Source organism: Brienomyrus brachyistius, chromosome 4 (genome assembly GCF_023856365.1).
Source record: "Brienomyrus brachyistius isolate T26 chromosome 4, BBRACH_0.4, whole genome shotgun sequence".
Taxonomy (NCBI): domain Eukaryota; kingdom Metazoa; phylum Chordata; class Actinopteri; order Osteoglossiformes; family Mormyridae; genus Brienomyrus; species Brienomyrus brachyistius.
This window is the reverse complement of record NC_064536.1, coordinates 2,453,030-2,469,643: the sequence shown is the minus strand read 5'-3', so window position 1 is coordinate 2,469,643 and position 16,614 is coordinate 2,453,030. Positions and strand designations below refer to the sequence as shown.

At 48.5% G+C, this 16,614-nt stretch overlaps 1 protein-coding gene across 2 annotated transcripts in view; it reads left to right on the top strand.

The window, feature by feature from the left end:
- adcy8 (adenylate cyclase 8 (brain)) overlaps window positions 1–16,614 on the top strand; it is a 41,926-nt gene continuing 25,312 nt past the window's right edge. Inside the window, exons 1-4 of one of the 2 annotated variants that reach the window (XM_049011522.1) lie at window positions 1–1,941; window positions 13,034–13,183; window positions 15,469–15,599; window positions 16,143–16,254. In XM_049011522.1, coding sequence (XP_048867479.1) covers window positions 1,072–1,941; window positions 13,034–13,183; window positions 15,469–15,599; window positions 16,143–16,254 — 1,263 coding nt within the window. In that variant the 5' untranslated portion in view covers window positions 1–1,071. The remainder of the gene's footprint in view (window positions 1,942–13,033; window positions 13,184–15,468; window positions 15,600–16,142; window positions 16,255–16,614) is intronic. The other variant, XM_049011523.1, reaches the window with a different exon arrangement.

Below are 16,614 nucleotides of genomic sequence, written 5' to 3'. Positions count from 1 at the left end.
TCCGATCATCGCGGTGAAGGAAGACGGCAATCGCCGCGCACCTACATGCACGACAGACCAGGCAGTGAAATGCGGAGAGCCATTACTCAAAGCCTACCGCCTGGTATTATATGCTCCTTTTAGTTTTATTTTACATATATGTGCACTGATCGTAATTTCAGGATTGATTTTTCATCCGGATGCGCGCCGATTCGTTTGATTTTTATGGGAACGGAAGGAGTGCTGCCTGTTCACCGCTGTCCTGGGTCGCTGGGCTGCCTTTGACTGTGCAGCCCCAGCCGACATTTCACCAGGTGAAACGATGATCCGTCACGCAAAATGAGGTGGAGTCGCAATGCGAACAAGGTGCGGGGCACTTTGCACCTACGGCGTCGCACCCTGTGATAACGAGGCGGCGACGGGAGTCAAACGTCCACTTGTTCAAGTTCAAGATCCTTAAACCCGCCAGAAAAACGTCGTTTCTATATGTTAATAATGCTGGTATCGTAGAGAAGACCAGCACTCGATGACTGTTTTTTAAAATTTATTTGGTCGCACATTGCACAAGAAGAAAACTGTATAAAGACAAGTTGCATCAGCGATGACACGGAAAAAATAACGGCGTTAATTTTTTTTATGCAAACGTATATGCACTTTCGTTTCGCGATTAAAGCAAATCTTGAAAGTATTAAATGCATCGTAGCTGGCGGTACTGCTCGGGGTTTGCTGTTCGTGGTTAAATCTAAGAAAAAAAAATGTAACAGTCAAGATGGAGCACACGACACATGGTCTTTGGAATAAATACATTTACTGTCATGCCAGGTTGGTAATTCACTGAAAAGCAATACCTTCATCTTTGATCATGGGAGGCAAGCGTTTTTCGGAAAGCATTGATGCCAGCCGCCAAATTAATAAACGCTTCTTTTTTATTCTGTAAGAAAATGACCCACAATCTCGCCGTTTCGTGTCTGTTCGACACACCCCAAGGATACACAGAGCTCGTCCTTGGTCCGGCATGGCAAGTAAACAGCTCCAAACAAACTCTCACCGTTGACATATAAGGCAGATCGGATCGAGAAGAGCCGGCAAACGATGGAATTGTCCGAAGTGCGATGCTCGAGCGCAAGCGAGGAGCTCTACACCATTAACAAAACTCCCAGCAGCACCAGCAGCACCAGACCCAAGCGGCTGCTGTGGCAAAATGCCGTGAGGCACATCACCGAGCAGCGCTTCATCCACGAGCAGAGCAGCGCGAAGAGCATCACCCCGGAGGAGAGCTACGGGCAGGACCTGCGGAAGCAGTCGGCGGGGAGGACTTCAGTGAGCGACCGGCACAACAACGGGGGGACCAAAGTGTTTCCCGAAAGGGCCAGCAGTGATCTGGGATTCCTGCAAATTGACTGCGCCCCCAGCAATTCCGACTTTTTCCTCAACTGGGGCTACACGTACAGAGGTGTCATTTTCCCCACTTTGCGCAATTCCTTCAAATCGCGGGACTTGGAGCGCCTGTACCAGCGCTATTTTCTGGGGCAAAGGCGCAAGTCGGTGGTGGTCATGAACATCTTGGACGTGGTGACGAAGCTCACTCTGCTCATCCTTCACCTGACTTTAGCTTCCGCACCAATGGACCACATAAAAGGCATGCTCCTGGGCTTCTTTACCGGCATCGAGGTGGTGATCTGTGCCTTAGTGATAGTGCGCAAAGACACGACCTCACACAGCTATTTGCAATACAGCGGCGTGGTGACCTGGGTGGCGATGGCCACGCAGATTTTGGCAGCCGGGCTGGGTTACGGACTACTCGGAGATGGTATCGGATACGTGCTTTTCACGCTCTTTGCCACTTACAGTATGCTTCCATTGCCACTTACCTGGGCAATTCTAGCTGGATTTGTCACGTCGGCTCTTCACATTGTTGTTCAGCTGATAATCCCCCAAAGCGCACAAATATCTACAAATCAGGTATGTCGAACCCGTTTTTTTTAGCCCCCGCTGACAGACAGTGGTTTTTGGACGGTGATAATGAAACCCGTGACGTCGATAGACAAGGAAACGGTGACAAAATGTGATGTGCAGGAGCGATGGAGTGACAACGCGCTTGTTCAACAATATCCCAGCCATAATAAATCATACGCAATCGTATTTGTGAGGGTAAATTTCGACTAACAGTTTGCCCTTAGAAGAATTTTTCCATGCACAAGAAACCCAACCGAGAGCTGTTGTCTTAAACCTATTACTATTTCATGATGGTGATCTGCTGTTATTTTATGCATTATTTTAAATAGAATGTTATGTGATGTTACTGCACTGACTAGTAAATGTGGAAAATTTAGAAAAGTATTAGATAAGTATATGCAACTCTTTATGAAAGCTGTTAACCAAAGCCATCGCGTCTAAGCGCTGTCCACGTGAAAGGTGCTGAAAAGTCTTTTCCTCGCTCCTTGTTTGACTCCCCGATTCCGATAAAGGCGCAGCGCCCCCTATCGGCAGCTTTATTAAGCGCTGGGCGTAGCTGCGCAAAGGACAAGAGTCCAGATCCCGAGTCCGGACGGGAACGTTTTCCGCCCCGTTCGTCGCCGCTCTGGGGGCGCAGTTGAATGATCTTCTGAAATAAACGCAATTGCTCTAACTGGTGTATATTTCTTGTACATTCCGTATTAATTATTTAAAAGTGTTACTGTGCCCCGTTTTTGCAACCGGGGAGATGAGAACTTCAGTCTGGGAGCTCACATTCCACACTTTGCATGGTTATTTCGAGTCAAGTAGGTGGAGGGCGGGTCTTCTGCATAACGATTGGCTGTAAATGCACCTGAGGGCGCATGGGGCACTGATCTAAGACCATATACTAAAGTAATAAGCGTGTATATATGGCAGTCGTATTAACTAGAGGATAATAATGTAGTTATATAAAAATTCTATTGTAGGTAGCGCTTCCTCAGTTGGTATTTAAGTCCATCCTACCAAAGCGGCTGCAGATTGCCTCGTTTTGATCTATTTCTTTATTTTTAGTTATTTTTCTTGGAGGCTGAATATAAGTCCTTGGTCACAGACGGTTTTTTTTCGGTGATAAATGGTGCTTGTATTTGAAAAACCTCTCAGGGACCCCTCAGTGCGGTGCTGCTCTAAGACAAGACAGGAGACAAGACGTGACAGCATGAATGAAGGCGACAGAAATGGTCTCCGGCTCGCTGCTGCTTAGGGATCGCGACGCCGTGCAGATTCGTGGCTTCGGTTACTTGCAGCTTTAACGCCAGATTTAAAGCGCCGGATCATGCTGGAGTAAGATGCGTAGCGGCGTGTCCATTCTGCCAACATCTGGAAGAATCCGCCTAAAATGAGTCACCAGCTGCATCACCGCGCCCCTGCCCTGTGGGCAGAGGAGGTATCGCTGGGCATCCTCACACGGCAGGTCTGCCAGAATGGGGGGGGGGGGGGGCACCACTTCTATTCAAACGGTCGGAGACAGGGGCCAGGGGCTTTCTCAGGTCAGGCGGCATTTCTGCAAGCGGACTCATTAACGGAGCGGGTCAGGAAAAGCCAGGAAAGCCTCGCTGTGGGATGCACACAAATGGGGAAGGGCGGGGGGAGGCGATCGGGGGGTGTAGCGTGCTGGTCCCCGTAATGTGAGAATATCCCACTAAAACATGCGCTCAAGGTCACAGATAAGGGACTGGTTTTGTGACTGTGGTCTGTTAAACATTACATACAATAAATACAATTTAATCTCGAGGAAATTCTGGATTTAATCTATAAAAGGATGGCTTCAACTTTAAATGCAAACATTATAACATTCATTATATGCATTATAGGAATATTTTAAACACTTCTCAAATTGTATGGTTTGCATGTATATATATATATATATATATGTGTATATATAAACAATTTAAAAACCATACTTCTCTTTGTTGAATAATAAATATGTACATGCGGCATAAGGATCTGTAATTATTTAAAAGATGATTTGTAACAGCAGATTCGATGCTATGAATGTTTCCTCCCCGTCTGATGTTATCGCAGTGATGTTTATCGGAAGTTAGCTCTGCCCTCGCGATACTGAAAGGTTTGGGGCAAAAAATCCACAGAACCCCAAAAAAGTTAATTACTGTACAGATATTTCCAGCTGTGTAATAAATGCCCCCCCCCCCCCCCCGATCCCAAATCCAATCTGAGTTTTGAAATTGATTTAATATATAAAATGGTTCACTTATTCTGGCATACAGTGTGCTAATATTAGCAGTAACTGCATGATATATTACACGGTATAAACTTGTGAGCTAGAGACAATGCAGAATTATCAATAGGACTGTTATGGCGTCTCCCTGCATTTGTCCTGCATTTTTTAATCCATTGCATCTGCGGCCCTTGCAGCCATGTGACGCTTGCGGTTCTGCCCAGCGCAAGTCTGGCTGGGTCCAGCAGGTGCCGTTCGCAGGATGATTTATGTTGAGACGAAAATAAAATTCAGGGTTAATGCCGGATCAGGCCCCCCAGCAAAAAACCCCACGTTTGTCACTGTGATTTCCCCAAAAGCAAGTACTCTAATGTTCACTCGTATTGCTCTCCCCAGTATGAGACCGCATCCCGGGTCCATGGAATGTGCTCTTCGGGCTCTCCGAGCGATTCTCTGTAAGATACCGTGCTGCAGCAATTTGGTGACCTTGCCCCATTTGTCTAGGCCATTGGGCACAGTTTAATTGCTGTCAAATATATGAGGCCACTGTGTAATTATGGATATTGGTGGTAGGCTATGTACAAAAGCTCCAGATGGTGGGAGTGCCCCAGTGCAGCCCCTCCCCCTGCCTTGATTGGGCACACGGCGATGCGTTAAGAGGCTCGCTGATCAACACTCGGGGGGATTCAGCTCCAGTACCTCTTGGTCCCTAACTCAGGACAATACTTCAAAGATCTGCTAATTACTTTTCCCCACCAGAAAGTCATTACAGGAGGACAAAGCATTTTCACCTTTATTGATGTCATTCATTGGGGAAAAGCTAGACTCGTTAGCTCCGTGGGCAGCATAGTTGCCTCCAGAATTGGGAGTTTGAATCCCACCTCTGGTTTGTCTGTGAGCTTTTCACAAGGGATTTCTTCCACTGTCCAAAGATAGACAGTCAGGCATCTCTAGGTTGACCATAGAGTCATCTTGTATGTGTCAATGGCTACATCCCAAAACCTTGTTTGTGCCACCCTCCCTCACTGACTCCCCCCCCCCCCCCAAAGTTTTTCCGAATCCCAGATGTTGAAGTGCTGTCTCAATACCTTACGGATTGATTGCATCATCAAGGGCCGACTTTTGCTCAAATCACTTTGTCTGGGGCGTGTGGAAGTCTAGTTCCCTTTGTGGCAGAGAAATTCACCTATGGTGGGTGACACCCATCCATGATGTGGCATGAAAGCCTCTATTTCTGTGATGACTTCATACATACAGACGGAGCCTGGTAAGTCATCGAGGACGCAAGTGTGTCCCGATACCGCATTTTATCCGCACTACCTTCCTCGTTCACTTGTTCCTTCCCTCGTCAGCTTCATGAACTTTCAGCTTTAGACAGTGAGTCATCGAGGGAGGAAGCCATCGAACAATCCGTTTTGGGATGTAGCCTATGTGTCCTGCAATGGACTGGCATCCCATTGAGGCTGTATGTCAGCCTTGCGCCCTTTGCTGCCTGGGTTCGTTTCCAGCCTCCAGCCCCCACCACCGTGACTGGGATACGTGGTGAGAAGATGAATGGACCTATGGGTTTTTGTGTATTGGCAATATTAGTGGTATGATATCCTGCACCCATGTGATGTGATGCATTACTGGACAAACAGAACACACCAAAAAAAAAAGCATTTTATTTTGAATCGTCATTAAAAGCTTTGATAACGAAGAGGAAGTTCATGCTGGTTTGGAATATGCACAGACTGGGATTGTGGGATTGTGACAGTTTAAGATGAAGTGTGTAGCGTGGATTGCACAAAGTCTGCGATGTGTCCCACTGGAGCACAAATACCTTAGATAGACATTTTTGGGGTCAGGCTCTCAGTCAATACCTAGGGGAAGGCACCTGTCAATATGTGTGAAATGTTAACGCCAGGCTGTGGTGCTGGAACACTTGCAATCTGGGGGGGGGGCGGGGGGGGGGTAGCCTTTCATCTGCAGTGTCCCATTCATCCCGATTCCTGTGCTGGTCACATGCATCTGAATCTTTCCATTTCTTCACAAGACTAGGAAGCCCCTGGGATTGCTAAGATAGCTTTTAACCTCCTCCCCCCCACCATAAAATGGTTGTCTGTTCAAAGAAATGCCCCCCCCCCGCCCAGCCATTGCACGCTGAACCAGCCAGAGGAAATGGGGACCCCCTATCCCAGGTGGGGTACGGTGATCTCGCTGGTCGAGGGGGGCTTTTAAGTGAAATTGAGTAAAGACAGTGGACACCTTACCAGTGGCCTACCAAGATTAGCGGGCGTGCATCAAGGCACCCAACTGGGTGTCTAGAAGACAACAGGAAGTGACACGCGACTGAACACCAGGACTAATTGCCTCACGTCTCATTCTGAATAGAAGTTAATTAAAAGACTGCATTGTTCTCCGGAGGAGTGACTCTGCACGTACAGTTCTTCTGTTGATCAAATTAGCATTTCGCGATATAATCAAAATGACCTGTCGCCAGTAAGCAAATGTTAACCTGTAGGCAATAATGGGATCCCTGACCCCAATGACGGCCCCAACCCGCCCCTCCTCCCATCCCTGAGAAGCTGTTGACATGCTCGCTCTGCCAACAAGATCAGGTGCCTCAACTCATTTGTGGTGGATGTCAGGGCTGATGACAGCCAGGGGAGGTGGGGGCCCATTTTATTAAGGTCTGCCTCTTTCAACTCTAGCCCCCTCCCCCGTCCAGGTTTACAAAGATTGTGATCAGTGCTTGGATTTCATCCAGTTGCCCGTTTATAGCTGGCCCACGTCATAGATATGCCCAGAGGGTCAGTGTTTAATGAGATTAGTGGGTGGCTTGGAGTTTTTCTCCATGGTTTGCTGGTCCACTGACTGAGAGCAGCACCCATAGGAAAGCTAACAGGAACATCTGTGGTTTTACAAGTTGGGGACTCCTTCAGAGTAGAACACACCAGCAGATCCCTGGATCTCCAAATCCTGGACAATACCTGCCTTTTATTTAATTTAAATAAACCATTTTCCAGTAAAATTTCAAATTCTACTCAGAAATGAAGGCACACCATCCCCTTTTGCTACGAGTCCTGCTCAGGAACGGTTCAAAGGTGTGATTTTTACTTGCCAGATTTAGATCTTTACAAATGATGACATCAAAGTGCTTTTTTTTATCAACAAATTCATTGGGAGGAGGAAGGATATTTGATCATAAATGAATCCCTTTGATTAAAAATTCAGTAGGATAAAAAAAAGTACGGATGGAACCCTGAGCGGACGGAAGTTATCTGATAAACAATTAAATGATATTGATGAGGAGGGCGGCGGCTTCTGGGGACGCTTGTATGTTTCAGAGACACAGCAGCCTGCACACGCTATGCTAATTCCACTGCTTCGTGGAACAAAGGGAAGGACATGGAACCAACAAAGAAAAGCGAAGGTCTAGACAGGAACCAACACAGGAAAGCGAAGGTCTAGACAGGAACCAACACAGGAAAGCGAAGGTCTAGACAGGAACCAATACAGGAAAGCGAAGGTGTAGACAGGAACCAACACAGGAAAGCAAAGGTCTGAACAAGAACCAACACAGGAAAGCAAAGATCTAAACAGGAACTAACACAGGAAAGCAAAGGTCTAAACAGGAACCAACACAGGAAAGCAAAGGTCTAAACAGGAACTAACACAGGAAAGCAAAGGTCTAAACAGGAACCAACACAGGAAAGCAAAGGCCTAAACAGGAACTAACACAGGAGAGCAAAGGTCTAAACAGGAGAAGTCTGGGGGTGGTCAGGTTTAACCAGAAAGAGGCCAGAATAATATCAGACAAACCTTCTTAGTGGCTGGCATCTGACTCTCGATGTTGCCAGTGATTACCAGGGGTTACCTGTTAGCTAGCTCTGATTTCCAACATCTATCTATCATATGGTCATGGGGAATGTAGCATACAATCTGGCAACTCAGGACACAAGGCAGGGGAGTACCCATGGCGGAAGGCCAGCTACTGTACCTGGGAACACCATGAGCATGTGACTTACCCAGTGAGTGCCAACCGAGCCCAATATTCCCATGAGGAAAGGGATCAGATCCCAGCATTGAAAAAGGCAGTATAGGACTACAGCCTCAGAATAAATGTATGATATGAAATGAATTAGTACTAAAGAGATGGTACAGCTCTTTTTTGCATTTACTAATATGGCTGTATTCATTTTCATATTCGTACTTCATTCATACAATATTTGTCCATAATTCCGCCATATTAACTATTCTGCTCTGAAGTGTAATGTCCAATAACCCCTTGTGAGTTCCCTGGAACGTCTCCAGCAGTCTGGACACTTCCCACCTCCAGCTGATGCATCCCCATCGCCAACGGGTCTTCCCTGGTCTCATGGCAGGGGCTCGCTGGAGCGTGAGCAGGCAGAGTTATAGCAGGTTGACTTCCCTCCCCAGGGAGGCTGAGAGACACTGTAAAGTTATACTCTGGGGACTGGGCCTTAACGAGGCAATAATGAGGCATTTTAGATACTACAGCCTGGGCCTGATCGTTACACTGCGAGGGACATGCGTTTGAGTGCTGCCCGAAATTGATTTTCATTCGTGATTGTGCATCGTGTACGAAAACGTATAGTTGCATCCTACAGCCTAATTCTCTTAATATGTATATACATCATGCACTGCGGCGGCCAATATTACAGATCTGTACATGTGTGAACAATAAGCACATCAGCCGATGTTTTGAAATGGCTGCTTTTGATGGGCAGATGAGCTTTGTTGAGAGTGAAGTGATGAGAGATTCCCGAGGGGGGCGACTGAGCCAAAAGCTGCCCAGGAAACACACCGAGGCTCCTTGTCAGTCCACAGATACCGACGCCATGGACCAGCACCTGACCTACTGCCGTAGTTTTGTAATTAATAGGAATGAGAATAGCGTCAAATTCACGCCTTGAGCTTCCCTGTACATAAAACTGCAGCTCACGGAGCATCTGTCCGATGTTTTTAACGTGTCTGAAAATCCGACATCTGCTGACAGTGATTTCTGTGGTGTTGGTGGAAATGGGAAACGCTGATGTGCTGTTGCAATTGCGCTGAACTCTTTTTTTATACCCCATGCTAATTAAGTAATTATGTAAACATGAAGGGGTGGTGCAGTGGTTAGCACTGTTGCCTCACACCTCTGGGACTCGGGTTCGAGTCTCCGCCTGGGTCACATGTGTGTGGAGTTTGCATGTTCTCCCCATGTCGTCACAGGGTTTCCTCTGGGTACTCCGGTTTCCCCCCACAGTCCAAAAACATGCTGAGGCTAATTGGAGTTGTTAATTGCCCGTAGGTGTGCGTGTGTGAGTGAATGGTGTGTGAGTGTGCCCTGCGATGGGCTGGCCCCCCATCCTGGGTTGTTCCCTGCCTCGTGCCCATTGCTTCCGGGATAGGCTCCGGACCCCCCGCGACCCAGAAGGATAAGCGGTTTGGAAAATGGATAGATGGATGGATGTAAACATGAACATGGCCTGACCAGTGACTAGGGTTCTTGGTGCATCGCGTGGCTTATTATGGCTAGATACCGCATCACATGTGTAGCCAGGTGTAGAAAAGGATCTGTTCTCTGGAGTAAGTCGGCAAGAAAAAATCCAAAAGTGAACCGGCCTACTCTGCTTTCTGTGCAGGAATATCTATCTCGCCGTACTTTCAAATAGATCTGTGTGAACATAGAAGGTGCCGATGTTTTGGGTGAGTCCCCTCTACTCACCTGTAAGTGATTATTTTGAGCCTAAAGCAAGCGTAAGAGCAATGGCCCGACTCTCATGGTTGCGGATTCGATTTTCAGAGTGCCGAACTGTTTTGTACATTGTGGGGCCTCCTGCCTGACACATCCTCCATCCTCCTGACCTCATGTCCTGCAAAACAGCTTTTCACTCTTTACTCCAACATATGATATTATTATCTGCTGTATTACAGGGTGTGACACAAATGATACATTTGTTTCACTAACCAAGGCCACTATACATTGTAAGGTGTGGAGAATGCCTTCCTATTGTAGTCGGTTAACACGCCAAGTGGCTTCATTGAAACGGATCCCTTAGATACACACTGTTACTCTGTATAAAGGCATCTAGGCTTCGCCTAGTGTCAGGCTGTACCTTTTTACATAGGCTTTTACATGTTTGACCTCTTAGTTTATATTACTACAATCTAAGGGATGGCTTTACTGAGACAATTTGTCAGGTCGATGCCATCAGGATGGCGAAAAAAGAAGTGAATGATGAGGAGGAACGGAGTAAAGGACACCACTAAAATATTCATGCCCAAAGAATGACTGTGCTCCTTGCTGGAGTCTGTGACATGCTCCTGCAGGACATCTTTGTGAAATGGCAAGGCAAGCGCTTAATAATTAATGTAACAGTCGCTGGGCCGTAAGGCTGATGCCATGGCAGAATCAGAGGGCGGCCGTGGGCAGCAGCGAGTGTGGGAGGGGCGAATTGGGGGAGGGGCGCTAGGTCTAAACCGACCCGATGTCTGTAGGTAGCGAGAGAGCCGGGCCTTCGTGTGATTGGACGATCCTGAGCGCATTCATCTTTTGTTCCAGAAAGCGCCAAACCTGCCCACTGCCTTGTTTAAAGAGGAGAGGTAGCTGTCTGGGGTTCCGATGTCGCGCGTGCGAGCGTGAGGTCAGCCGCAGCAGCCTCCGTGTGGCGAAAACGTCCATGTCGGATGCTGGATCCCGCATCAGGCATAAATTGCTGAAAAATCGACAGCAAATCAAAGCAGCTGTCACGCTCCCCCTACCACACCCCCGCCGAGACTCCCACATGTAGCAGTTCGCCTCTGCGAGCGGTGAGGTGGGCTGGGGAAGGGGGAGGGCCGGGGGGAGGCTATTTCAGTCCTCATTACCAGATCAAATTGTCAGAAGGCCCGCTCTGTACCCCTCCGGTCCCTCGTGGGCGTCCCGCTAATGTCCACTGTGTGGGCAGGTGCGCCTCCTTTGATGGAGTGAGGGGCGCCTCCCAAGGCATTCCGGCCGATGCCGGCCCCAAGCTGACGCCGTATCCACCTTGGCCTACGGCCGCTCGATAAACGGAGCCAAAAGAGCGTAATGACAGCCCAGGGTGCGAGCGGGATTCCTCATCACCGCTCGATGGCTTATAGCGAATCGCTATGGTGCGTTGAGATCACGTCGACATCGAGAGAAGCCCTCCAAAGACGATTACTAAGGCGCGGAAGCGGCGCCCTGTGTTCCGCGACGCCAAATACGATCCGAGCATTTTCCTCCGCGGCTCGAGCAGAAGCGGCCCTCCCTAGCACCCCCCAGCCGCTCTTCCCCTCCCCCTGCAGCTTGGCACGCTCCCTAATGGACTCATTACGCTCCAGATATATACTGTTACCGCACTTGTTTTGGCCCCAGTTATGCCTGCCATTTTTGCCTCTGCGTCAGGCTCATCCGGGCCCTTCGGAGCCACATGTGGTGCCAGGGGCCCTCAACGTGTCCGGACCCGTCCCTCTGTTCTTCCCAGTGGAAAAACCCTGAGTGAGGTGGACCACATGACTGCGGGCAGGCGGGGGGGGGGGGGGGGGGGGCAGGCACTGCTGACGCAGATCGGGGGGCTTTGTTAGGAAATTCCCCCTATTTTCAGGAACAGGGATGACGAAACTTGCAGCAAACACTTTTGGGGAAAAAGCAAAATGAACTTATTTTGCTGAAATCCAGGACTGCGCACAGAAACTTCCTCTGCCTGTCTCAGGGGAAGAGCCATATTTAATGCACATGGAAAACGGAGGGCAGGTGAAACATGTTACTAATGATTGCACGTGTTACCTGACTCTCTGACTACAGAGCCAGGTGCAGACACCGCCCCCGCCCCCTTCAGTTGATGCAGTGTAACTGCGTGCCCTTGATAATGGTCTCCTATAATTTCACTCCTCTGCCCCTCCTTATGCTATTTCTGTCATTTTTGTCTCTCTACATTAAACACGTTGCAGTTCACTAACATGAGTGCGCTGATGTGGGCGCTGTGGAGCTCAGCTGGTGAAGGGACTCTACCCGGAAGGTTGTGAGTTCCGATCCCACGGCTAGCAGAATAATTGCACCAATGGCGGGCCCTTGAGCAAGGGCCTCAACCCCAACTGCTTGGGATGCCCAGTCTTATCCTGCACTCTGATCCTCACTTCTGTGTCACTTTGGATAAAAGAATCTCAATAAATAAAAGGTACAACGAATGCCATTGAAAAGTAGCTCCTCAATAACATCCCCCCTGCACATCTACTACAAAGGCAACAGCGTGTAATTGGCCACTTACAAATAACCCATAAGACACCAAGTAATTTGTATATAAATTATATTATAATAATATAAACATCTTTCATACTGGGGGCGGCATGGTGGTGCAGTAGTTAGCACTGTTGCCTCACACCTCTGGGACCCGGGTTCGAGTCTCCGCCTGGGTCACATGTGTGTGGAGTTTGCATGTTCTCCCCATGTCGTCGTGGGGTTTCCTCCGGGTACTCCGGTTTCCCCCCACAGTCCAAAAACATGCTGAGGCTAATTGGAGTTGCTAAATTGCCCGTAGGAGTGCATGTGTGAGTTTATGGTGTGTGTGAGTGTGCCCTGAGATGGGCTGGTCCCCCATCCTGGGTTGTTCCCTGCCTCGTGCCCATTGCTTCCGGGATAGGCTCCGGACCCCCCGCGACCCAGTAGGATAAGCGGTTTGGAAAATGGATGGATGGATGGATTATTATTCAATGAGAGGCATTTCTCTGTTTTTAATTGATCTCAGTCCATATTGACTGGGCTTCTGACCCAGGCCAGTTGTGATGTGGCAGTGCAGTGATGTTTGGCAAGGAGCACGGAGGGACTGATCATGTCCTCTGTCGTTTCCTCCCACCTCCTCCCACCTCCTCCCTGTCTCCTACCCCCAGCTGCTGGCCCAGGCCGTGCTCTTCACGTGCATGAACACGGCGGGTGTGTTCATCAGCTACCTGTCGGACCGGGCTCAACGCCAGGCCTTCCTGGAGACGAGGAGGTGCATCGAGGCTCGACTCCGCCTGGAGACTGAGAACCAGAGACAGGTGATGCTCGGTGGGGGGGTCGGGGGGGGGGGGGGGGTGTCTTAATTGAGCTCCTTTGCTTGTGACCTGAAAGTGCTGTGACATAGATGGCGGCCATGTTATAAGATACAGTTATAAGATAGTATAGAAGCATTCAGTGATGTTTTGTTCTGAGATTCTGATTGTCTGAAGCAGCATATATATCCCAGTGGCAGACAGACTGGTTAATGGAGGGGGCGTCAACCTGCTGTTTCACCCTGGGGGGCCTTAGAGCAACGGCAGGCCTCAGGGCAGCCTCATCTTGTCCATGTGTATATGGCGCGGGAGGGGGGCTGTTATTCATGGTGCCACGATGACGTGTCTTTCAGCTTTAAGAAGAGAGGCACTGAGGGCGGGAACACATTGAAAGATGGAAAGATCCATAGCTAATGTGAGCGAATGATCGTATTCTTAATCGGGGGGGGGGGGGGATGGGACATCTGGCAAAAAGTCCCCCTCCCCCCCCCCCATTGGCGAGTGACGCTCCCTGCTCCACCAATCACGAGGCGCCACACGGGCGCAGAGTCACCGCGGTTATTTTCAAGGAGTCGCAACAATTGGACAGGGGGCCACCTTCATACTCCTGGCAAATTCAAACAGGGCGCAGCCCCAAATACGCGGAAAAGACAGTAATCATGACTGAGCTATCGTAGGTAGTCAGGCACATCACTAATTACGACTTGAAATCAAGCCCTATTTGCCAACCGCAACCATGTAGGAGGCAGTTTGATATTGGGGGGGGGGGGCACCATTTAAATTAAATACAAAGGTCAGTTTATTGGGGGTTGGATGATTGATCAAATATTGGGCTCCATTGTAATAATTTAGCTTTAACATCTCCCACTATGCTAGTAATAGTCAGCTATTTATCCTGAGCATTTCGGGGGCCTTGTTTTTGCCTAGGAATCAAACATGCAGCCTGTGAATAATACAGTAAGGCGTCGAGTGAAGGATTTAGTAACACATACTGTCACCACTGTATATTCTCACAGCATGAAGCGCATTAACCCTGTGAACAGCAGGCTAACAGTGTCAGTCACAGAAGCGGGCTGTCGGCAGCTGACCCGGAGTCAGTCTCGGTGCTGATTTATAAGCGACGGCTTGGGCGCAGCCCCAGGGAACAGGCCCGTCGGGTCACATGGCTCCCAGCTCAACACCGTGTGACTTACTGCTCGCCAGAAGCATCCATAGAGACCGTTTTTGTAGGAAGTCCAGGCCTCCCCAGGAACAAGACATCCCTGCAAACACAATGCAGCTTTGCAAACATCTGGGGCTCCGCCTCATTTCCCAGAAGTCATTACACGCACTTTATAAGCCCTCGTGGCGACACGCGCTGTTGTGACTGGACGTCTTTGTGTTGAAAAGGGGAGACGGGGACGATCTGATTTTGCCAAGTCTGAAGAAGGGAGGGGCTTGTGGTTCACTTCTTTAACCAATCACAGTCTTCATTGTATGACATCACCACATTGGTCACTTTTACCTCATTTCTCAACTCAAGGCTTTCGAAACGCTGGTTTTAATTAATGCAGTGATGTCATACAATGAATTTCGTCGATTGATTAAAGAACTGAAATGCAAGCCCCTCCCTTGTTGACCAAGTGACACTTTGAGCTCTTCAAAAGCAGGAGGTGTGGGGAAAATGAGGGTTTGACCTGGTCGTTAAACACGTACTCCGTCCTGTAATCGCTGTCCGACGTGGGAGCATGAGGTGTGATTTCACTTACCCCCGAGGCTCCATTCCCCGCTCACCCTCCTTCTAGCACTCTCAGAGTGAAAGTCCGCTGGGGACACTCGCAAAACACCGTCCCGCCTCATGGTTTTGCAGTGAGTCAAGTGAGGTCAGCATCGCCGCGACATGTACTGTTGTTGTTTGGGCGGAGGCCAGGCCTTTCTCTCGGCCTCTGTCCCGGGAATAATAATAAAAAAAAACAGGATGACTACAATAATGCTTGCTTGGCAGTGCTTGCATCTATTTTTAGCAAGCTTGTTGCGGTGAGATAAATTCAGAGTGAATAGTGAACAAAGCATTAAAGGTATGAAACAGGTATGAAGTTATATTCATCAGATCAGCCCAGATCAGATCAGTTAAAAACAGATTAGCCTATTATTAGATTAACAAATATTCTCATCCAGTTGAAGTAACCTTTCTCCATCTGGAGGTGCTGGTGAACCCTACTGCACCTTGTTTTCTGTTATTTACCACCGGCGCTGTGTTTATAATAGCCGTGTACTGATGCTAAGATCTTTCTGGATTCCCCCACTTGTAGGAGAGGCTGGTGCTCTCAGTCTTACCCCGGTTCGTGGTGCTGGAGATGATCAATGACATGACCAACGTGGAGGACGAGCACCTCCAGCATCAGTTTCATAAGATCTACATCCACCGCTACGAGAACGTCAGGTGAGCGTCTCTGGTCCTGGGTGTCTATTGGAGTGTGTGCGATGTTTCATTCGGACCAAGAGGACAGGGTCTCGGTCAGATCAGTGGTCCGGAATGTTGGTGCCACGTCCAAAACACCTCAAGTCAAACTCCGAAGTACAAATGTACCTTTTATAATTTTTAAAAACCCCACATTTCCTGATACGCTACTTCGATTTGCAGTCACGTGATGTAAACAGCTGCCTTTCTACATGTAAATAATTCATTGCACTTAAACATACGTGAACTTCCATATTATATGCTTAAATGTATTTACCACAGACCACTTAAAATCCTTTGTGCGAGGAGCGGCTGTGATTATGGACCGTCTCTCTTGCATTGTCGCGTCGACACTGTCGTTCGGCGTGAGGCAGTACTGTACACCCCCGCGCGTTCTTGTAATTACGCTGACGACGTGGTAACGAGGTCATGCGACTCCTGCCGCCTTGCGTTTCTCCTTATCGTCGGCGTGCAGCTGCTCCAGGCGACCCTGCAATTAATGCGCCGTCTCCCTGCTTTCTGCAGCATTCTCTTTGCAGACGTCAAAGGCTTTACCAACTTGTCCACCACACTGTCAGCACAGGAGCTGGTCAGGATGCTGAATGAGCTCTTTGCCAGGTTTGACCGACTCGCACATGTAAGTGGGGACCAGTTCGCACACAGTACTGGGCCAGAATACACTGCCAATGGAAATAATATTTATATGATCTACAGACTGCTGTGACATTATATAAGTCAAAACCTCTCCCAAAATCACCACAACGCATGCATGAAACGTTCAATGTATTTGTTGATTAACAAGCCTTGTTTGGTACTCAATGCCTAATCAAATTATTCAACTAATGAAACTAATTAATTAAGTGAGCTGATGGTGAAATTTAAGAAATACATGAACTGGCTGTGGTGCCCCTGAGGCGAGTTTTGAGATGATGTTCATCTAGCCATCCAAGCAAATATGTCACTTTTGGTGAACAGAAAAAAATTCGTAGTAGATTTC